Source organism: Gymnodraco acuticeps, unplaced genomic scaffold (assembly GCF_902827175.1).
Source record: "Gymnodraco acuticeps unplaced genomic scaffold, fGymAcu1.1, whole genome shotgun sequence".
Lineage (NCBI taxonomy): Eukaryota > Metazoa > Chordata > Actinopteri > Perciformes > Bathydraconidae > Gymnodraco > Gymnodraco acuticeps.
In genome coordinates, this window is record NW_022991960.1 from 211183 (window position 1) to 235121 (window position 23939).

Sequence of the window (23939 nt, forward strand, 5' to 3'; positions counted from 1 at the left end):
AAATGAAAATGTTAAACATAATAATAATAATATTAATAATAATAACAAGGCCTTGCATTTTTAAAAACAATTGTTAACAGTGCTTGAACAATGTATTAATTATTAATTAATTAAATAATTATATTTTTTGTCTGGATTTAAAATCATCAATATTTGCAGTAATTGATTTTGTAGCTCTGTAATTGTTGGACAAGTAGATCAGTCATTTGTTTCTAAAAATCTTGCTACATCTGCCTTAAGGGATACGTCAATATGTTCACAGTTTTCTGCTGCTACTTATCTTTCCTTTGAATATGTCTTGGATTCTTATTTAATTTACGTGTGCTTGACACTTGATTCATACTGTTTTACTTTTGTCTAAGCGGTATTGCCTCTTTGCTGTAACAATGCAAGTTTCCCCTCTGTGGGACAAAAAGAGAAATCTTGAATCTTTGGATTCTGCGGACAATATGGGACTAGAAAAGTGTGTTATCCCCCATTCAGTCTATGGTAATGGCCTATAGAACAGAAAGCACTGGCCTGATTTCAAAGAAGGTTTCTGCAGATCTTATCTGATGCAACAAAATGTTCCACACAGTTCAGCTGGAACCTCAATCAGATATAACATAAACACGCGGTTTGCCCTCTTCCTGTGAAAGAAGTTCATTTTTGCCTTTTCAACTATAAAATGCATGTTTCCTCTGAAACACAGTGCTGTAGAAGTGCAATTACCTCAAAATAGATTGTTCTTGCATCCTTTCACAGGCCTACACAATCTTATATTTTTCTTTAAAATGTATAAGAGCATGTGTATGTGGTCCTCTGCCCAGATTTTCATTAGTAATTATTTTCTTACTACTTTTTGCTTTAGTGACCTTATGCGCACACATATTAAATGTATATATTTCCTCGCATCTTCACTTATGCATGTTGATGTGCTTACATGTGAGGTTATATCAAATTTCAGCACAAGCAAGTACCGCCAGAGCATATTTATGTAAAACCGTTTCCGTGATTGAGTCATAAATCTAATTTAACCCTCTTATTGTCTTCGTTTTCCTCCCTTACTTTGGTGTTCGTGGTCACATTTGACCGGTCCTGTTTTAACTGCTATTACATTAACACAAAAAACATTAATCATCACCAAATGTAATTGAACACCCTTTCAAACTGTAAACATTGTATCAGACTGGTATACATGAACAACTTCAGTAAATATACAAAGAATAGACACTGAACATGTATTGCGTGGGCCAGGTGTGATCCATGTGGGGGGATGGGCACATAAGAGCGGGAAATGTGTCAAAATTGGTGTGTGTGTGTGTGTGTGTATGTGTGTGTGTGTGTGTGTGTGTGTGTGTGTGTGTGTGTGTGTGTGTGTGTGTGTGTGTGTGTGTGCGTGTGTGTGTGTGTGTCAGGTGTGATTCACATGGGGGGATTGGGCACATAAGGAGGAACACATCGAGAGAGAGTGTGTGTGTGTGTGTGTGTGTGTGTGTGTGTGTGTGTGTGTGTGTGTGTGTGTGTGTGTGTGTGTGTGTGTGTGTGTGTGTGTCAGGTGTGATTCACATGGGGGGATTGGGCACATAAGGAGGAACACATCTAGAGAGAGAGGGAGTGTGTGTGTGTGTGTGTGTGTGTGTGTGTGTGTGTGTGTGTGTGTGTGTGTGTGTGTGTGTGTGTGTGTGTGTGTGTGTGTGTGTGTGTGTGTGTGTGTGTGTGTGTGTGTGTGTGTGTGTGTGTGTGTGTGTGTGTGTGTGTGTGTAGTGGGTGGGTGGGTGTGTAGGTGTGGGTGTGGGTTTGTGTGTGTTTCATCTGATCCGGATGGTTACTAATTCCTTTTCTTTATGGCGGGAACACCATGGTTGTTACAAAGTTGACTAAATCATCCAAAATGCAATGAAAGTGGTGATCAGCAATTGTATATGTTCAAATGTCTACTGTGAAGGCTATCATAAAGCCTTAATGCAATCGAACGTAAAACAAAAAAGTTATGATTGATGAAAGTAGTAAATCGATCAGATTTGACCTGAAGACAACAGGAGGGTTAAATGTGTTTCTTCTTTCCCTTTCCTCCAGCAGCTTGTTTGTCGGTTAAGCGGCCCGTGGCTAAACCTCACTGTGTAACAATGAATGAAGCAAACACTTGTTGAAATGCAACACCTGTCTCAGACCAACACAGTGTGTGGTAACTGTGAATGTGACAGTGATTGATCATTGTGTACTCTTGAACATTTGACCTTAATTGGACGAACTGGTTTTTTAAAACATAAGGTGGTTTAATGTCACAGAACAAGTTTTGACATGTCATGTTAACGTTTTTTTAAACTCAAACCGCTGATGACCTTTTGAATGTATGCGTTTTAGCTGCATAGAAGAGATGTTCTTACAGACCTCAGCGCTGTGCAAAGACAACAAACATGTTTTGCATATACATATTTCTCATCAGAGCACATACATTTGCTGTGCTTCAATGTAATATGAGGTATTTGTTCATAATTCTGTGTAAAACGTAAAATACATTTAAGGCGAGACACGGCAGGCAAAAACATCGTTTTTCAAGTACTGGTCAATTTTGAGATTTGTGCTATTTTGATTCCATAACATGTTTTCTTTCAGGCTTTTGGAAGGAAAACGTACAAAATACACATTTAAGTGTTTATTTTACTATAGTTTGTCTATTTGCGTCTGTAGATTTATCCTAAATTCACCAAAAGTTAGCATTCTAACGTAACATAAAGTACCGCGACCGCTGTGTGCACCATGTCAACAGAGGTATCGCTGGAAAGCTCCGTCTCTCCTGCACAATCTCATCGGATCCAAATATGGTCATTTCCTTTGTATCAGCAACCAATCGTGAAAGCACAAAGGGGTCTGAAACCAAGAAACGAAATCTCATTGGCTGGTGTCAATTTCTGACAACGTGATTCGTTCAGATGCGTCACGTGGTGTGCTAAAACACTTCCTGGTTAGCTTTCAGCTAGAAATTGAAATCTCAAAATGCCAAAAGAACGGCGAAAAAAACGTTCACAGAGAAGACGACAACAATTGTCACTTGCACGAAGCAAGGTTATTAAAAAAAAAATGACCCTGAACATGAAATACCTTCACGGAGTGCGTCGATGCGCAAGCTATCATCCAAAGAACAGGAAGGTTTAGCTAGCGCCTCACTGCAATCTTTAAAGGTCGTTTTCTCAAAATGAGTTTTTTCTCCTACTCTGAGTTCGAAATATCAACTTCAGTAGTACGTACATACACCAAACCTTCCAGTTATATTCCTATCAATATTATGAAGGCTTTTACAGAAGGGTTTGTTCATATATAATTCATAGCCTGAATTATACAACATTGTATACCTAAAAACATGGCGAAAATGGATATTTTAGGGCTGTTGACAGTATTTTCTGATTTATGGAATGATAAAAAGAGATATCCAATATCCCTTCTGTAAAAGCCTTAGATACTAATATGACTACAAAATGAAACAAGAATTTTGAATCTGGCTATATCCAAAGTTCAGATTTCGATTCCTGAAATGTGTTAAAATATGTGCATATTTAATGAGATAATGGATAATTTGCATATTTAAACATGCTATTTCAGAAAACTTGTAATACAAAAGACAATTGCCTTATTGTAAGTAATTAACTGGAGAAATTTCTAGCTGATACCTTTAAGTTAAAAAAATTACCCTATTCACCTGGGGTGTCTCGCCTAAAGTGCAAACGACCCAGACGTCATGGTGGGTGACCTGTCAATCAAATGGTAGCCACGTCCTAAAAGGTGCCCTGCTTTATCGTCTAGTTTCACTTTAATTGGGGCTATGGGTTACAAAGTTAATTTTAAGGTGTATTAAAAAAGACTTGAAAATAGAAAGTGAGACGACAAACTCATAATAAAAATAATATGAACTGAGGTAATAAATGAAGGGAGGTGTAGGGTCATGTTCTCATTTACCAATATACAATCAGACTTGTTTTCACCCCCAGTGAAAGAATGCACATTTTAGACACTTCCCAATTGGCTTCACTTTTTAGAACCATAGGTTGCTATAAAGCACAACACAACTGAATCTCCAACAAAGCTGTCTGTGTCACGTTGCAATCTGGCAAATGTAAGCAAAAGCAATTAAACAAAGTATATACAATTACTGATAAACCTGCACAAACAAACTTGATGAATTACAAAACCCAAATAGTCAAGATTTAATTGACCTCGTATTCTAAACACATGTGGTCATTGTCTACTGACACCAATACATTTCGAACAATTCATTACCATTTCATCAAATATGTGTTGCTTTTCCTGGTTTTATATCTTCTTTCGTAATAGGATAAAAGATGTTACCCTGGGCTTTATGCTATTGTCCCAATTATCTAAAAGTTCATCTTTTAATGAGGAGATCGTTGTTAATTGCTGCACATAAAACGCTTCTGGTGAAAAAGAAACATATCCAAGTAGTTTTGGCAAAGTTAGAGTCAAAGTTGAAGGGTGTGATGAACATGTTTTCTTGTGCAGACAAGATATGAGGCCAAAAATAATATATGTGGGAAAATGGAGAATGTGGAAAAAGTAAAAAAACAAACATAGCAAAAGCAAATAAACAAGAATACTTAGCAGGGAATACTTAGGCAAGGCAAGTTTATTTATATACTTAGCATCATAAAACCATTTCTCAGTTTTAAATCTCATTTTCGGTGAGATTAATTGTTAATTATATTAAGAATTGCTCTGAATAATTGACAACACAACACATTGTTTAATCAACAAGAAGCTTTTACTGAATCAATCAATGTCAATCAATGTTTATTTATATAGCCCAATATCACAAATGTTACATTTGTCTCAGTGGTCTTCACAGTTTGTACAGAATATCAGTATGACAATACGACACCCTCTGTCCTTAGACCCTCTGTCCTTAGACCCTCACATCGTACAAGGAAAAAAAACTGAAGGGTGGATCCATCTGAATTATCGCCCAACTCTAGTAAAAGCATAACAGGCACAGTGCCAATATGACACGAAAAGACATAACAGGCATAATACAAGTTGACAGTAATATTGGATCGATTACAAGTGTACACAAATAGAGTACATTCTGAGTTGACAGTAACAGGGTGTTGTTTTAAATCCCATATAACGGCATTCAAATCCACTTCTCCCTTTAAGATTTTTAAATAAAGATACAATTTGTATCAACAGCATACTGCCTCTTATCTTACTTACAATGTAACAGTTTTAAAAAGAAGCTCAAATACAGGACTAGTCCACTTGTACACAGGTATTGTTTTTAACAAAACATTTTTGTATGTGTTTTGGCCTTTTGCACACTGGCCTCTAAGCATTAAAAAGATTATTTAGTTCCTATGTTAACAAGAGATTGTAGGAAATACCTGTGGACTAATGCCTGGACTAAACCATTGTCTAAAAAAGGCATTCAAGTACGGTTTACAGCAAGGTGGATACCACAATACATAAATACATGTTTCACTTTTCTGAACATGTGTTCACATCATCGCTGGATCTCGTCTCAGCGACTATTTATGACTCTGCAGCTTTAGGATCTCCACTACCAGCATCTGTGGATCCATCAGCTGAGGATACATATCCATGGCTGCATCTACCAAGTTGACGCTGAAGATAGCAAGCAGCTTCTTTCTCACAACCTCCCTCTCTTGCCCGCCAGGTCTGGACCCCGGAGGATCCTCCCACTGAGAGCGCTCCCTCGAAAGGCGCTGGTCCACCTGAGGATGAGCCCCTATTGGGTCGGACCAGTACTGCTGCTGATGGTGGCTGTGGGCTCTGCTGTGCTGGAAGTCTGTCGGCTGACTGTACGCACTCACCGGGTATTCGTTGTAGCTGGGGTACTGATGCATGTAGGGAATGCTGTAATGCTGGTTTTGGTGCTGGAAAGCAGGCGTCATGCCTCCAGAGGAAGGGCCATGTGAGCAGCAGCTGCAGGGAGGGCTGTACTGCTGTCTCACACTGTGGCTGTTCTGCAGGCTCTCATACGCCGTCCCATACTGGTGATCACACACACTCTGAGGAGCCTCCATTGGCTGACTGTCTATAGAGCCTAAACCAGAGTCCAGCTGCTCCCAAGAGACACTCTGCCGCACTGACATGAGGTCAGGAGTCAAGCGCTTCTCCTTTTTAGATGTGGCCTTCTTGCTGGAGCGGTGACTTTTATGATCTTTCTTTAGGGAACCACTCTCGGGTCCCAAAGTCAGTTTCCGTGCCATGTCCTCCACCAGCGAGAGGCTCTGTCCCGGCACAGGACTGGAGCGAGTGGAGGATTGTTTCTGAGCGGTGGACGGGTGCTTAGCGTTGACCCGAAGCTCGTCGGCAACAGAACGGTTTGACTGTTTGGCTCGCTCTGGATGGTGGAATTTACATTTAATCCCATAAGTGCATTTCTTCCCTGAGGTAGAATGAAACAGAATATTTAGTAGTGTAGATGATTTTTGTATCTGATACTGAGCTATGAAACAGAAAGTATTTGTGACACCTGCCAAGCAAGACCAGTAATGCGTTGTAGAATTGTTCTCACCATAAGGACATAGTTGTTTTTTCTGAGTCTTTGGAAACCTCCGCAAAAAGTTTTCAAGGGTCGGTCCGTAGCGGCCCAGAGGATCATCAGGAGGCATAAACCTTAGTGAGGGGGAAATTAAAACATTAGTAAACCTAGAATTACTGCCTCTACCAACCAGTTAAGTTGCACTATACATCAAAGTTACAGCCAAAATGTGAACCCTTGACCTCAATATGAAAGTGGACAGGGAACTTAGTGTCTATAAAAGGCAAAACTCACTTGTTATTAACAAAGGAATACATGAGCAGCCTCTCCTCAATGAAGCGCTTCCACTCAGGCTTCTCTCCCTGAAGGTCTCGGTACATGTCATTGGACACGATGATGCCGTCAGACTCGTAGCCCAGCTTGACGATAAAACAGTCGTCGTTACAGACCACCCGTTTGCCCGCAACACGTCTCGATGGCGTGAACACCACAATCTTCCTTTTCTCCAGGTCTCGGAGAATGTGCTGATCTGTAAACCAAGCATAACATCACAGTTAAACCTGTAGTAACTGAAAACATCCATCAGTTAAAAGACAGCAGTTTGGAGTCCTGTCACTGTCAAACGAAAATGACAAAAACTGCAGTTCCTGTTAACCTGTTATGTTAACTTGATGGTCAATCTCCATAGACTCACATACAGCAAAAATAAACATGATAACAATCTGGTACAAAAAAGTAGATTTATCAATTCAACAGAGCACTTTCACATTGTCATTTAAAAATATGGAGTGAAGCCACTTAAAGTCAATCATTACAGATCATAAGCTAAATAATAACCACCATATTTCAGGAAACTACATATAGATATTAATTTGTGTTCTTTCCCAGCAGAGAGATTTGACCCGTTACAAGTACATCGTGCAAAATAAAATATTTATCAGCATGAGCAATCTGTATATAAAGCAAACAAGCAGTACGGTGGGTTTCAGATGTAACCAAAAGCTGTGTGACTCACTGACAGCTCAAATGGTTATCTTTTGGTATCTCAAACCAGTGGAAAAACCCTGCACTTTTATCTTTTGAGATTTTATCTACATTATTTACACATAATGATCATTTACTGGCAAATGGGAAGAAACCAAACCTACAAAGGGTATTTCCCCATTGTAAGCAGCATAGCTCACTCTGTTGCACAGAGCTCAAATCAAATGGTTTTTAATTCTGCTTTAAAGTCTATTCAAGTCCTCAAATTAGACTGCAACAATAATCCAATCATTATTATTTATTTTTTCCCAATGACCTCCTCCAAGCGAGAAGTACCTTGGTAGCTGACATATTTAAAATGTGTTTTATTTGAATAGGAGTTTTAATAAAAAGTTTGCAAAGATATAAAACATTAAAAACTGCAAATTCACACTTTTTAGATGCTGTAAAATGTAAATGTTTTACATTTTTGCTTACAGAAAATTAATAATTACATTACATTACATTGCATTTAGCTGATGCTTTTATCCAAAGCGACTTACAATAAGTACATTCGACCAGGAAGACACAACCTTGAAGAAAACAGAATCATATAAGTACATCAGGTTTCATAGAGCCAAACATTTCAAGTGCTACTCAACTGGCTTTAGGTAAGCCAGTCCTTTATTAGTATAAAAGTGCTTCGTTAATAGTTCTAACGCTCGAAGTGGAGTCGAAAGAGATGAGTTTTCAGTTTGCGCCGGAAGATGTGCAAGCTAATAATGAGGAGGACCAACCTCTAATAACAAAAAGAAAAAATGATACGTCATAAAAACACCACCACACCTTGGATCCAATCAAACTTGAGGGCGTAATTGTGTGTCGGCACGGTGGCAGACGAAGAAGGAAGTAGAAACTTTACAACGGGTATAAATGTCTGACCTGTGATGGGAACATCTGGCCGAGGCTGCTCCTTCCTCCACGAGGGAACAAACACGGTGACTTCACTGTGACCTCTGTCCATGAAGAAGTCCACAGCCAGCTGGATTCCCAGACAAGAGAACACTTCCTTGTTCCCGTGGCTGAAAGAAGGAACAGGGATGGGAAATATTCACAGGTTAACAATTAAACAAATGTCCAGCCAGTTCAGAACAAAGGCTGAAGTGTATTTTATGATACCACTCTTTGATGTTCAAACTACATCACAGCTCTTATCAAACCCCCAATATTTGTCGTGTTAATTAAAGACTCGTAAGAGAACAAGCTCACTTTTCTATAACAGGTTGACTTTCATAATTAAGTCTTAGATATTAAACCAACCAATTTTCTTTATCTATTAACAGTTTGGCCTATAATATGTCTTAAATTGTTTAGAAATATCCAACCCAGGCGCTCAAAGCCCATTGTAATGTCTTCCTTTTGATATGTTGAAGAAGCAAGATATAGCTCATTTCTTGATTTTTGTTTAGAAAAAAATATTAAAAGATTGATTTATTATCAATTTACAAATCATGCATTTTCATTATCATCCCTATATAGTATATAGAACCCTGTGCCAGGGAATAGTTCAAATGTATATATGTACACACCAGAGTTCCCGTTAGCCGGTAATTACCGGACTACGACCGGTAAAATATGCTGAAGACCGGCAAATCTAAATCTCTCCGGTCAAAGCGTCCGGTCAAAATATATATTCCCCTTAGCGCAATACCGCATCAGTTGCGCAACTTCACTTATGTGACAGACAAAAGAGTATGTGACACGTAATGTGGAGAAAGAGATGTCCTGTATGGGTTGATTGTGCGTTGATCTGTTGGTAATGCCTCTGGGTTCCGGTCGGCATGTAAACAAATGCATAATGCTGCGCTATACTTTGCGGCCTCACCCGGTTGCATAGCGACGCTTATTGTTTAGGTGTCTTTTAATAAGCAGGTAGTCATATCATTAGCTAGAACTAGCTAGATCTGATCGATATGGACATAAACGCGAGTAAAGTCTAATCGGGAGAGAGAGATCAGCTGCTGCTGCTGACGAGTCGACACGCAGCTCTGCATGATCACATGCAGCGGTGAGCGGAACAAAACACACTTCAGGTTAGAATATCACACGTAGCTATTTTAATTACCTCTCAAACTATCTAAACTATAGATATGTTTAGTTTTACTGTCGGGTCACTCATTACTGATCCGCGAGCTGCATGATACTGACGGGCTGTCAGGAGAGGGAGAGAGCGCTCCGTTTATTATTCCCGTGTTATTGTAAATGACTGTACACTTTTGAATAATGTAGTTAATCTACTATAATTAGTTTGTTTAATATTGAATCATATCAATTTGTTTTAAAGCTCAATAAATAACAAAGAAGACCTTTGACCGGCACTTTTCAAATTGTGTCTGGAAGATTTAAACTTTAACGGACATGTTGACCAGTGAAAAAATATTCTAACGGGAACTCTGGTACACACGTTTACTTTAGGTCTGATGTGAAAACACGACAGTTGACAGTGTCAAATAATAAAGAGAAATATGAGGGTACAAAAAGCTTATAGGAGAGCTGATGTGAAATGCTGTTGAGCCTGTTCATGTGGAAATGATTTATTCCTTAACAAGCAGTGCTGTCCTTTAAGGAAACAAAGTCACATTGTGCTGATTTGCATATTGAGCAGCCTCACGGCAATTCACCTGAACGAGCGTGCCCGGTTTGAAAATGCAAAATAAAAGGGTGTGTTTACTCCGAAACAGCAAGAAGACACACAGTGTGTGTGTAACCTCTGTTTGTGTGTCCACTCTCTCACCATTAGTTCCTTAAACTGTGTGTGCAGGTTGAGGTATGAGGAGGTGAAATGAGGAAAAGGTGTGTACCCCTGAGGCAGTAGAATGACTGGCAATATGAGTCTAACAACTGCAGATAACAACAGTAGCTGATTGTCTATGACACTGAGGGAATATATGACCTGATGTGTTTCAGAGTGTGTGTGAGGGCCCTTGTACGCACACATGCCAAACACATGAAAGACAAATGTTAGGAGGCGCCGTAATGTCAATGTTTGTCTTGTCCTAGGATGTAACAGTCATTTAACATTCCCTCAGGCCGTGCGTAATGCAAATGCAGAGTCAGCATTAAGCACAAATCATAACTCATCAGGAACTCCTAAAGTATCATTAGTTTGTATGGCAGTGTGTCCCCTACCATTGTCTTGGAGGGGCGCTGCGCCCCGCCAACGGATCCCCGCGCCCCCCCTGAAATTCAAGGTGTTTAACAAAATAAATAATAATTTTCTTTTTTATATATTAGGGCTGTCAAGTTAACGCGTTAATAACGCAAAAAAAAATTAACGCCACTAATTATTTTAATGCGATTAACGCATGTGTATTTTTTTTCCTCGGCCGCCCCGTAGTTTCAGAGCGCATCGAGTTTAAAATACCATCTACAAGCTGATGCTGACAGCCCCGCTCCTGCCGCCCGCTTGTGGCAGACCACACTTCCACGCTCACCGGCAGGCACCGACTGGCTGTTGGGAGGACCGGGAGGGTGTGTGCAGGGCCGGCTCTGACCAATTTGCCGCCCTAGGCAAGATTTTAGCTGGCGCCCCCCCCCCCCCCCCCCAAAATGCAGACACTTACTATGACTCGTGCGTGCACGGTTGTGGCATGACCACCAAAACAGAAAGATATGGACACAAGATGTGTGCAACTGTATTTAGTTTCCTATCCATTTGAACATGATTTAAGTGGGGGGGGGACCTCACCTCCTCTAGGGGGGTCCGGGGGGCATGCACCCCCGGGTTAAAGAGTTGAAAAGCATCAATCTGGTGCACTTTGAGAGCAACATTAGGAGCTCTATGGATACATCATTCAACACCCATATGAAACAGAACTGTAAGCAGATTTTCTTTTTCTTTATGGATATTTTACAAATCACTCCCCTTTCAAACTGTATTCTTGTTTATTAATAACAACTTTTTTGTACTGTCAGTATTTTATACCTGTTTTTCACCTATTATCTTATTTTTTTATAACTATAATGATCATATAAAGGTGTGCCTTTACCTCACTGAGCTGAGGTTATCAGAGCCTCTCAGTCTTTCAGGAGAGAGCTCTCTAAAGCTCTCACCCCCGCGGCCGCTTACAATGTAAATTCCAATGTTAATAAAAGCACACAGAAGCTGTGTACGTTTTTTGGGAGTTTGATTTATTTTAAATTAACACAAATACAAAATTAAAACCCATAATTGCAAATTAAAACCATTATTTCGAAAAAAGAACAATTTCACATAAACCCCTGGTTTTTACTGGGGCTGGGGCAGTTCAACTTGATTTTTTGGGGGGGGTGTGTGCCATAGTTTATGGGCGCTGTACGCAATATAGGCGTATTTCTGTTAGTATAAGATAATAAGATGCACTTTGTTGATCTAAAATCGGGAAATTGTGTTGTTATGAAATTAAATAAATTTTGTTTTTTTTCTTCAGTTTTCGGCGCCCCCTATGGGTTGATGCGCCCTTAGCATTCGCCTATACTGCCTATGCCGAGGGCCGGCCCTGTATGTGTGGCCCGAGCGAGCGAGAGAGAGACCTTACGTGCATTGTTGTTGTTAGCATCTGGTGCTAGCTAGCTGCGCTAACGGATATGGAGCTGTTTAAATGAAAACAGAGGAGCGACATTTCGCCACAACTGCGCCGAGCACTTGACTTTATGCAGGAAGCCAGACAGTGGGACATTGTACGAAAAGTCAGCACACTCAGCACGAATAGTGCGCAACATGATTGCAGCGTCCAGGCAGCTCCCGTTCGAGCATATGCCTTGAGTTGCACATAGTTCCAACGATCACACACACACACACACACTTGCCTTGCCTAAGTATTCCCTGCTAAGTATTCTTGTTTATTTGCTTTTGCTATGTTTGTTTTTTTACTTTTTCCACATTCTCCATTTTCCCACATATATTATTTTTGGCCTCATATCTTGTCTGCACAAGAAAACATGTTCATCACACCCTTCAACTTTGACTCTAACTTTGCCAAAACTACTTGGATATGTTTCTTTTTCACCAGAAGCGTTTTATGTGCAGCAATTAACAACGATCTCCTCATTAAAAGATGAACTTTTAGATAATTGGGACAATAGCATAAAGCCCAGGGTAACATCTTTTATCCTATTACGAAAGAAGATGTAAAACCAGGAAAAGCAACACATATTTGATGAAATGGTAATGAATTGTTCGAAATGTATTGGTGTCATCATAGTAGACAATGACCACATGTGTTTAGAATACGAGGTCAATTAAATCTTGAGTATTTGGGTTTTGTAATTCATCAAGTTTGTTTGTGCAGGTTTATCAGTAATTGTATATACTTTGTTTAATTGCTTTTGCTTACATTTGCCAGATTGCAACGTGACACAGACAGCTTTGTTGGAGATTCAGTTGTGTTGTGCTTTATAGCAACCTATGGTTCTAAAAAGTGAAGCCAATTGGGAAGTGTCTAAAATGTGCATTCTTTCACTGGGGGTGAAAACAAGTCTGATTGTATATTGGTAAATGAGAACATGACCCTACACCTCCCTTCATTTATTACCTCAGTTCATATTATTTGTATTATGAGTTTGTCGTCTCACTTTCTATTTTCAAGTCTTTTTTAATACACCTTAAAATTAACTTTGTAACCCATAGCCCCAATTAAAGTGAAACTAGACGATAAAGCAGGGCACCTTTTAGGACGTGGCTACCATTTGATTGACAGGTCACCCACCATGACGTCTGGGTCGTTTGCACTTAAATGTATTTTACGTTTTACACAGAATTATGAACAAATACCTCATATTACATTGAAGCACAGCAAATGTATGTGCTCTGATGAGAAATATGTATATGCAAAACATGTTTGTTGTCTTTGCACAGCGCTGAGGTCTGTAAGAACATCTCTTCTATGCAGCTAAAACGCATACATTCAAAAGGTCATCAGCGGTTTGAGTTTAAAAAAACGTTAACATGACATGTCAAAACTTGTTCTGTGACATTAAACCACCTTATGTTTTAAAAAACCAGTTCGTCCAATTAAGGTCAAATGTTCAAGAGTACACAATGATCAATCACTGTCACATTCACAGTTACCACACACTGTGTTGGTCTGAGACAGGTGTTGCATTTCAACAAGTGTTTGCTTCATTCATTGTTACACAGTGAGGTTTAGCCACGGGCCGCTTAACCGACAAACAAGCTGCGGGAGGAAAGGGAAAGAAGAAAAGCATTTAACCCTCCTGTTGTCTTCAGGTCAAATCTGACCGATTTACTACTTTCATCAATCATAACTTTTTTGTTTTACGTTCGATTGCATTAAGGCTTTATGATAGCCTTCACAGTAGACATTTGAACATATACAATTGCTGATCACCACTTTCATTGCATTCTGGATGATTTAGTCAACTTTGTAACAACCATGGTGTTCCCGCCATAAAGAAAAGGAATTAGTAACCATCCGGATCAGATGAAACACACACAAACCCACACCCACCACGACACACACACCACACACACACACACACACACACACACACACACACACACACACACACACACACACACACACACACACACACACACACACACACACACACACACACACACACACACACACACACACACAACACACACACACACACACACACACACACACACACACACACACACACACACACACACACACACACACACACACACACACACACACACACACACACACACACACACACACACACACACACACACCACACACACACACACACACACACACACACACACACACACACACACACACACACACACACACACACACACACACACACACACACACACACACACACACACACACACACACACACACACAACACACACACACACACACACACACACACACACACACACACAACACACACACACACACACACACCACACACACACTTTATTATTGTATGAGAGAGGTTCCAGGTTGAATTGAGGCGAATATTTGTAATGTTCAGAGGTTGTTGTGTTTAATATTCATGAGAATATTTGTCATTGTTCAAATGATAATAAACATTAGCATAAAGCATATTTGTCCACTCATATGTTGATAAGAGTATTACAAACTTGAAAAATATTCCTCTAAGGTACATTTAGAACAGATAAAAAATGTGCGATTAATTTGCGATTAATCGCGATTAACTATGGACGATCATGCGATTAATCGCGATTAAATATGTTAATCGACTGACAGCCCTAATATATATATATATATAGCACCAAATAGCAACTAATCTATATCTACTGTCACTTTCCACATTGAATGTGCTCTTTTATTAAATAAACTAAACGCTTTCATTTTAAGTTGTGAGTTTAGTGTTTTTGACCCCCCCCCCCCCGCTCAGGCAGCACCCCCCCAAAGCAGTAAACCTAGGGGAAACACTGTATGGTATTATCTGTGCCAGTAGCACCATGAGGTTCACTTTGGTGCTTTTGAGTGAGAGAACTGTTGGATGGATTGCCGTGGAATTTGCTACAAACATTAATTTCCCCCTCAGGATGAAATATAACTACTTTTGTGATCCTCTGACTTTTCATCTACCGTCACTATCACGTCAAATTTACTTTGGTTTATGACTAAATATTTGCAGAACTACGTCAGCATCAGCTGTACTTTTTGTTTGGTGGTTATTAGCAAATGTGAGCATGCTAATGTGCTAAACAAATATACTGGTCACATGTTAGCAAGCTTCAAATACTCAGACCTGGGCCGCAACATAGAAGAGGGTTAAATACAAAAAAGGGTAAATTACCGACAAACTAAGAAATATTAGTAATTATCATTAAATCATAGTCTCTAACGTTGGTGAAAAAAGCTTTTTCTTGTTGTGAAATGTTGCCATTACCTGGAATTGAGATAATCCAAAAGAAACAGATGGTATTTAAGTTACGTTAATTTAATTTTGTTAGTCTTGGATGAGGTTACTGACTACAGTTTGTATAAGAAATGTAATAGAGATACATTTAAATTCCATTGCCAGCCCTGACGTTAGCACTATGTAGAAAGTGTAGATTGTGTATTACTTCTCCTGTTTCATTCATATTAGAAGGTTTTATAGTAGATATGTTGCTAATAACATGAACAACCTATTCAACAAATTGAGTCAATTCTGCTTTCATTTAGCAGTTAACCCTCCTGTTAAGCCCCAAAGCCCCCCTCGGCGGGGGCTTTTTTTTTTCACGACACTGTGTCTCAGGGCATCTTAATATTTAAGAACTTATTAATGTGTTATACCAGATTAACGGGAAGAATCTCAGCTAACTGACGTTACAAACCATTTTTACCAAAACAAAAACACAAGCCTCATAAGAAGCATCTAAATGACCCCTGAGCGAAAAATGCTAACGCACTTTGGCACAGAATTCAAGATAAAAGATACCCTTATTACTTATCGTAGCTGCACATACAATATATCCGATTAAAGCTGAGGTTCCACAGATTATTTAGGTATATATATCATCACTGAGTGATCCGAATTCGCAACAGGGGAAGCAAACACATCATAACACGTACCTTTACGTAGCTTTTACGGGAGATCCTCTCACCGTAGCTGACAATCTGATCAAAAGACTTGTTCAATGGCATTAAAACGAGAAAAAACGCGGCTGAATCCGTTAATCCATAGGTTGATAATGTTTCTGTGTAATCATTTTTTTAAATTTATAATCCATAATTCCATTTTTATGTAAAAATCGGAGAGTAAAAATGTAGCTGCTAATGGTAGCCACCAGAGTTATCGCAGCTTCCGGTTTTGGCTATGCGTCAGTCTCACACACACACATTACCAAATAAGGAGTATGTGGGAGTTCCCCTCGATTCCATTGGCTCTGATGGTTAGAAAGAGATGTCAATCAGCAAAATCGAGCAAGGGGGGCCAGAGATAGGTCAAATCCACCCAAATGACCCCAGAAGTGTTTTTTGTGTGCTAAATCTCTCTAAAAAGGTCAAATATCACTTGTTTTGCATCAATCTTGATACAGGGTACTTATTATATGTTGTAGTTTGGACTCCTAAAGCTTTTAGTCTACCATCCCATCATTCAAGGGTGGTTTTCACTATAAGTAATTTATTTTTTTTGGACGGACACAATAATTTACATTTTTTTACTGTGTTCAATCTGAATTTACTTTAAAATAAAAACATCTATATTGATTCTGATCACTTCTACATCCAACTCACAGGTGTAACCTTGCTTTGAGAAAAAAGATTATTAATTTAACCCTTTTAGAAGGGAAGATATGGTCATTTGTTCTGGGAATGTCATTTTCGAGGCTGAGACCTGAAAAACAGGCTCGGGGCTTAACAGGTTTTAACAGCCAGCGCCACCATTTGGTAGAGCACATTTTGCGTCTTGATATCTTGTTGTAAAAAAAATAGAAAAGTTTAACTCCATCTGATTCAGCCAGCTATACCATTTGGTAGAGCACATTTTGCGTCTTGATATCTTGTTGTAAAAAAAATAGAAAAGTTTAACTCCATCTGATTCAGCCAGCTCTACCATTTGGTTGACACGTTATGCACAACACAACCTATGGATGTCACTGTGGTTCGAACAGAATGCCCTTCAGATAGCTTCCACTGAGAAAGTTGGCATGCTAAAAATCACTGCTGATGAAATCACTCTTTTTGGTCAACTTTTGTAAGGTAAGTGTTATGGCAGATTCCTTATATAACGTATGTTTCGTTATTCATTAAGGTCACACAGGAAAAAGGGGCCCGATGCTTAGGTTGAAATGATGTACATTTAGTCTTAACAGTTATATACATTAGCATGTGTGGTAGCTGCTAAATAAGGTCATGAAATCTGGGATCATGTAAAACTCAGAGGATGCAACATATATGACTGTATAAGGTTTGAACATCTCTGCCACGTATGCTGTTTCAAGTGTATGTTCGTGTGTGTTTTACATGTATAAAGCACATGAGATCTTTCTGGTCTGGGGGGGCATTTCCGCGATTGGCTGCTGTGGCAGAAGGTGATGTTACTCCATTATTATTTGTTTGTTGCGCAACTGAATGATGATTAATCTCAACCATGTCTGTGTTTGTGTTGTATTGATCTCTGTGTTAACATTTAAGGTTGGAGAGCCATTAATTGCACTAACATAACCATATAATTATTGACATATTTTAGTGTCAGAGCACTGACTGAACATAATTAGATAACTTGATGCACAAAAAAAGTCTTAACAAGGGTGTAATTATTTTTTGGAAAATATGCTCAACCAATCGGTCGATTTGGCCTTTTAGCAATATGACTTTTTCAGAGTTTCAGAGATGTTTTCCAATAAAATATGGTAAATACATAGCTAGATTCATGGTAATATTACTAAATCTAGTACTGCCTTATGAGTCTCAGAGTGATAATAATTTATATAGCACCTTTCATGCATGGCATACAGCCCAAAATTGCACACAGATGAGCAAGTTAGGCCAACCCAGGATATAGACATTTGCTGTTAGGCCAGTTGTTTGTTGTTAGGCCAATTCAGCATATACAGTAAGATGAGCATGTTTTTTTCTTTATATATATATATATATATATATATATATATATAATGAAAAACCCTTAAAGGTGGGGTAGGTAATTTTGGAGAAACCAGCTCGAGTGCGCTAGAATTTGAAAATACACAGCCGGAACAAATCTGCCACTTCCTTACAGAGCCCCTCCTCCAACACACGCGAACGCGCACATGAGCAATGAGGGCACGAGATAAGTTTGTGCACAGATGGAAGGCTGACAGGCAGGTAGGCCATCCAGTTATTTTAGCCGGGCCGGCTAAAATGATTGGTCGTGCTTTTTACAGTACTACGGCTTCCACAGATGACATTTTTTAATGGATTTTTTGTCAAAGCACTTCAGATATTCATTGCTATCGGGATGTTAAGAGCATTCCATGGAATATAACAAAAAGTGTATCTCGAGCCGGTTTCTCAAACTTACCTACCCCACCTTTAACATTACTTTTTTCCATTTTTTTTTTTTTTTACAATTATAATTTATTATCTTTTATGAATATATCTGGTTGTATATATTGCTCATTTTCCATAAAATAATTTTTTTTATTTCAGTTTGTGTTTTATTTGAGTTTGATGCATACAAATACTGTACTGTATGATGATTGTTGAAAATGCACTTTTATCATAAAAGGCCAACTCGACCAGTTGGTAGAGGCTCATAAAAACAAAACTGTGTGGTCAGTTAAAAAATAAATAATTGTTTGTGGTTATTTGTGGCCCATTTGATAAAAAAATGCAAACAAATAATTTTTCCATAGCTTTTTTCTTGGTCTGGTAGTTAAAGGGTTAAACAGTTAGCAGTTGTTTGCTACGGACTCCTGTGGAAGTTCACATGAAGCTGCATATCTCCATCTCGGTTTATAAAATCTTAATCACATGAACCTCCCACTACAGTTCATCTTTATGCACTATTTATAACCCAAATAAAAACTATCAGATGGATGTGAGTCAGTGTTGGGAAGCTCCCCTCTTTTCTTATCAGGCTTATCACCTTAATAACGAGGAAATTATCTAAAAAAAAGATTGAATCATAGAGTGACTTGAGGTAAAAGGAAATATCCAGGTCTACTCATATTGATTTTCCTGGTTCCTATCAATGCCTAGAAGAAAGACTTTGCTGTGTATGACCCCAAAACAAATGTATAGCTCTAACGTAAAAGCTTTCCTTCACTAAAGATTAAAAAAAAGTGCTTTACTCCTCCCTGTCCTCGAGCAGTGAGCAAGTGTGGAAACAATTAGAGCAGGAGACAAGTTTTTATGAAACTAACTTTTAATTTTCCTTAATCTGCTGATTATTTTCTTGATCAATCGATGGCATGCATGGTCCATAAAGCCTAGAAATAAAAGCCTGAGGTGATTTTATCAAAGATATTCAGATTACAATTATAGGCTGCAACTAATAGTCTTTTTCAAAATCAATTTATCTGTTGATTGCTTTCCAAAAATAATTGTTTTGTCAAGTCTAAGATGAAGTCTTTAAATGTTTATTTATTTATTTATTATTCAATCAAAAAGGATTAAATTATTATAAAATAGTAACGGTTTTCTTTAAAAAAAAATAAGGTTAATTGAATTAAACGAGTAAGACCTAATTAAAACTTTTTTTTTTTTTTTTAAATGAACTTTGTCATATTTAAGAAGCTTTAACCGGTGAACTTTGGGATTTTTTTATGGATTAACAAAATAGGTGCTGATTATTTTGTTTTTCAGCAGAATAATCCATAATTTCACGGTCCTCACCTCATGGCCACGTTGCTCCCATCTATAACGATGGGTCTCAGAGCGTCGTCCTCTTCGGGGATCTCCTCTCTGCTCTGCGGGGAGGACACTGCGAGGGGGAGCAGCATGGTGGGCCCCGCAGGCTGGGGCTCCCCTCTGGGCACCAGCACAGACATTGTGGTCACCGGCCCCTGCTCGGTCCCCCCACCGGCCTCCTGACTCGCCCCGATCTTCACCAGCTCCCCCAGGAGTTTGTCTGTGTCCATGTTGGGGCCGAACTTCTGCTGAACGGCCTGAACCTGGGCCGTGGAGTACCCCAGCTTGTGGAAGAAGTCCAGCTGGGCATCCGGATGCTGGGGGCCCGGGGAGGGAGAGGGTCCGCTGTGCAGCATTCTCTCACTGGAGGGACGGGAGGAGTTTGGATCCGGTAGGAGCGAAAGTAAGGTCCATGAAGAAGTGCCGGAGTCTGGGAGGTTCGTAATGTTTGGGATTTTACTCCACGGAGGTCCAGATGTGAAGACAGCAACATCAGCATTCATGTCTTCAACTCGCACACCTTCCACCTGTTGGGGAAAAAACACATTATAAAGACACTGTGCAGATACTTCTACTGCAATACAATTTGTGAAGCTTAAGTGAACTTTTTACTTAACTACCTTGATTTCACAACTGAAGTTAATTTGCAGGTTCAGATTATTAATACAAAAATATAATGAACAAATACCAGATGAAATGTAGAAAAATATATTAAAATGTGCCCACACTAGACCTGATTTAACAAGCATTTAACATATTGATGCATCAATAAATATATTTCAGTTATATGACAAGACAATTGATAACTGTATTCTGAATTCAGGTCACTTTTATTTTTGGTACTTTAAGTATAATTTGATGCTAATACATAAATAAGGTTCTGAATGTACGATTTGAATTATACATTATTTATTTTTGTATTAATCGAGTCATTGTTAGGTATTTTAGGTATGGATAAATAAAAGAAGCCCATAACAGTTTTCCACCCTTCAAATGTGTCCTTTGTCCAATCAAAATCAGAAATACAAAAATGTATCACAATCACAATACAATTAAATAACTAAATTCTCACATTTGCAAGGCTAAAACCAGGTTATGTGTTTGATAAATGTCTTAAATGAGTAAAATATGATCAAATTAGCTATAGATAATCGACTTTCAGTCCTGGGAAATATATCTTTGCTTGAGTGTAAACATATTGTCATCCTCCCATCTGATGGAAGTTAAATGCGAAATAAAAGAAGAACTGATGGAGGAAATAAACACAGATTATTATGTCATTCCCTAAGAATCTGAAACTAGTAAAACGTATTGGTGGAAAGTAACTAAGTAAGATATATTTACTTAAGTAATGTACATAATATATTTTGAGGTTATTGTACTTTACATGACGTGTTATTTTTGGTATTTTGTACTTCTATGTCATTACTATCCAGAGGCAAATAGTGGACCTTTTGCTCCGTTACATGAATTTAACTTTACCGATTTAGTGTAATATTACAACATATAAAAAGGTAATGTTTTTATTATTAAGGTAACAAGACATTAGACTTACATTATAAATGCACACCGGTCATGTTAAGTAGGCTCTACTTTATAAAGTAATATATACATTATTCTGAAGAGACCTTCTAGTGAGTAGGCTACTTTTGGAAGGCCTACTTTAAGTATATTTGATGCTATCATGTTTTTACTTTTACTTAAGAGAGTGCAGGAAAAATATAATTAACTTAATAATAATATTATTATTAATAATAATAATATTTATTTCTATAGCACCTGTCATACAATAATTGCAGTGCTTGACAGTAGACAGTTGACATCTCTTAAAACAAAATTGATATCACATAGAATACAGTTACCAGTAAAAGCCATAAAACAAACTTAAAATAGCATAGAACAGACGTATACAAAATAAAAGTAGATCAAAATCAGCTGACAGGTGAACATGCATCAGAGTGCATTGAGAAACAGGAGGTAGCTTCCAAAAGGCAAAAAATGGTACAAATATTTTTTAAGTATTATTTTTTTTAAAGACTTCAACTGAGCAGGCTTTCCTGATGTCTAGGTACTTTGTGGCATAGTACTTTTAACAGAGTCATTAGTGAATCTAATAACATCTAGTAAAAAAATATATATTTCCACCATTGTTGAATCTTCTGTTTAAGTGGTGTGTACTTTATAAACACAGGGCAACAGAGTGTCAAACAACTTAGTTTAAAAAAGTCGCTGTTTCTGTTTCCGCTTGTTCAAACCTAGCGAAAAGGAGAGACATACACGTACCTTAAATAACACGAAGGAGCTGTTGAATGAGGATCTCCTCTTAAATCTCCAGGTGAATAATCTGCTGCTGCTGCTGAGCTAACGTGTCGACGAGGCGGCTCTCTGGAGCTGTGAGCCGGCAACAAGGAAGTCGGGTTTTCCCTTCTCTCCACATGAGACCACAGCGCAGGTTGGGGCGAGTCACATGAGCACCAGTAAAACAGATAAACCTGCTGCCTCCGAGCAGAGGTGGGAGAAGTACTCACATCTTGTACTTGAGTAGAAGTACCAGAGTAGGAATACTCTGTTACAAGTAAAACTCCTGCATTCAAAATGTTAGTCAAGTAAAAATAGAAAAGTATTGGCATCTAAATATACGTATATGCAAATTGATACATTTCAGAATAATATGTATTATGTTTTGATTATAATTATTGATGCATTAAAGGTCACCGATTATACAAAATCCACTTTTCATTTATTTTATACATAAACATGTGTCCCCTCTGTGTAAAGAGATTCTAAAAGTTTCAGGAAAAAGATTCGCTCACTTTCTGTCCTGATCCATTTATATAAAAACCTGTCTGAAAATGAGTTGATCAGATTTTGGCCACTTTATGATTTCATAACGATTTTTTTGGCTCCTGTAACCAGACAGGAAAGGTTTATGGGATGCCACAATTCACGATCTGTTTGGTATTTCGAGCAAAACACTTCAGAGACATGTCTGGAAAATATTTATGAAAGTGACTAAGTCAATTAACTCAAGTTACTAAGTATGGCATACTTGTACTTTACTTGAGTATTTCCATTTTATGTTTAGACTTCACTTCATTTTAGAGAAAGATATGTGTTTATTTTTCCTACATTTAAACGACACTTTCATTTAATTTTTTCATTAAAAATCTAAAATGGTCTCCATATTGACCAACATTAAAATACTTTTCCATACATTCGTTACTTATGGATAAGAACAGAATATTATAATAATTATGTGATAATACAACACTGAGGAGCCATTCTGCATTAGGAGTACTTTTACTTTTGATACAAAAGATACATTTAGCTTACAATAAGGGTGCAACACCACCAGCCAAAGGGCTAGTACATGTTCAAATTGTATTCGTTGCTCAAAAGATTAACATTGTTTTTTGAATGGTGAGGGATTATGCAAATCTAAATCCTTGAATATTTGACAAGCATTTGGCAGATAACCGGTGCTAATTCATTTCTACTGAAGTAACAATTTGCATTCAGGACTGTTTTTTTACAATGGAGTATTTTTTAGATTTGTCCTTTTACTCATGAGGATCTTGTAAATCTGAATACTTTTTTGATCAATAATAATTGTAATTTCTGTCACTGCTGGGTAGCTTAATCTATGAAAAAACGTTACAATGTATTTGTCTGTTAGATACATTTACAAATAGGGTCTATAAATAGTTTTGTAGTTTTTTTAACTTAAGGCAAATTCACAAACCACAGTTGATTTAAGGTTTTCATCAAAGCGGGACAAGGCCATATTTTTTTTAATGATATACTTCAAGCTACAAAAGGGTTTCACATATTTTCAGAAAGGAATTATTCAAACCTACAGTATATTTCAAGTGCTTGCTTTAGTTAACTTATAAATCACTCTGTTTAAGACATGTTCATGCAGTAGGGAGGACACATTTTTCAAATCTTTGACAAAAGACATGTTGCTAAGATTCAGATCATAATTGTGTTACAGTTAAATAGTGAGAACTTTGTGAAAGATTTCAAACAATATTCTGAATGATTTGAGTACCGAAAGGACTAAATATCTGAGACAAAAATCAACATGGTCAGAATAATCTTTTTATTCAATGTTTTACTCGATTTACCCTCTATGACAGTTACGCCTT

At 38.1% G+C, this 23939-nt stretch overlaps 1 protein-coding gene across 1 annotated transcript; it reads right to left on the minus strand.

Annotated features, from left to right (window-relative positions):
• Positions 1-4614: 4614 nt before the first annotated feature.
• si:dkey-206d17.12 (uncharacterized protein LOC563108 homolog) lies at positions 4615-22187 on the minus strand. Its single transcript, XM_034200722.1, has 6 exons — positions 22075-22187; positions 19777-20318; positions 8402-8541; positions 6791-7025; positions 6530-6630; positions 4615-6400 (listed from the first exon to the last, which is right to left on the minus strand). Exons 2-6 carry the CDS (start codon positions 20292-20294, stop codon positions 5517-5519), a joined length of 1878 nt encoding a protein of 625 aa, XP_034056613.1. The 5' UTR covers positions 20295-20318; positions 22075-22187; the 3' UTR covers positions 4615-5516.
• Positions 22188-23939: the final 1752 nt, after the last annotated feature.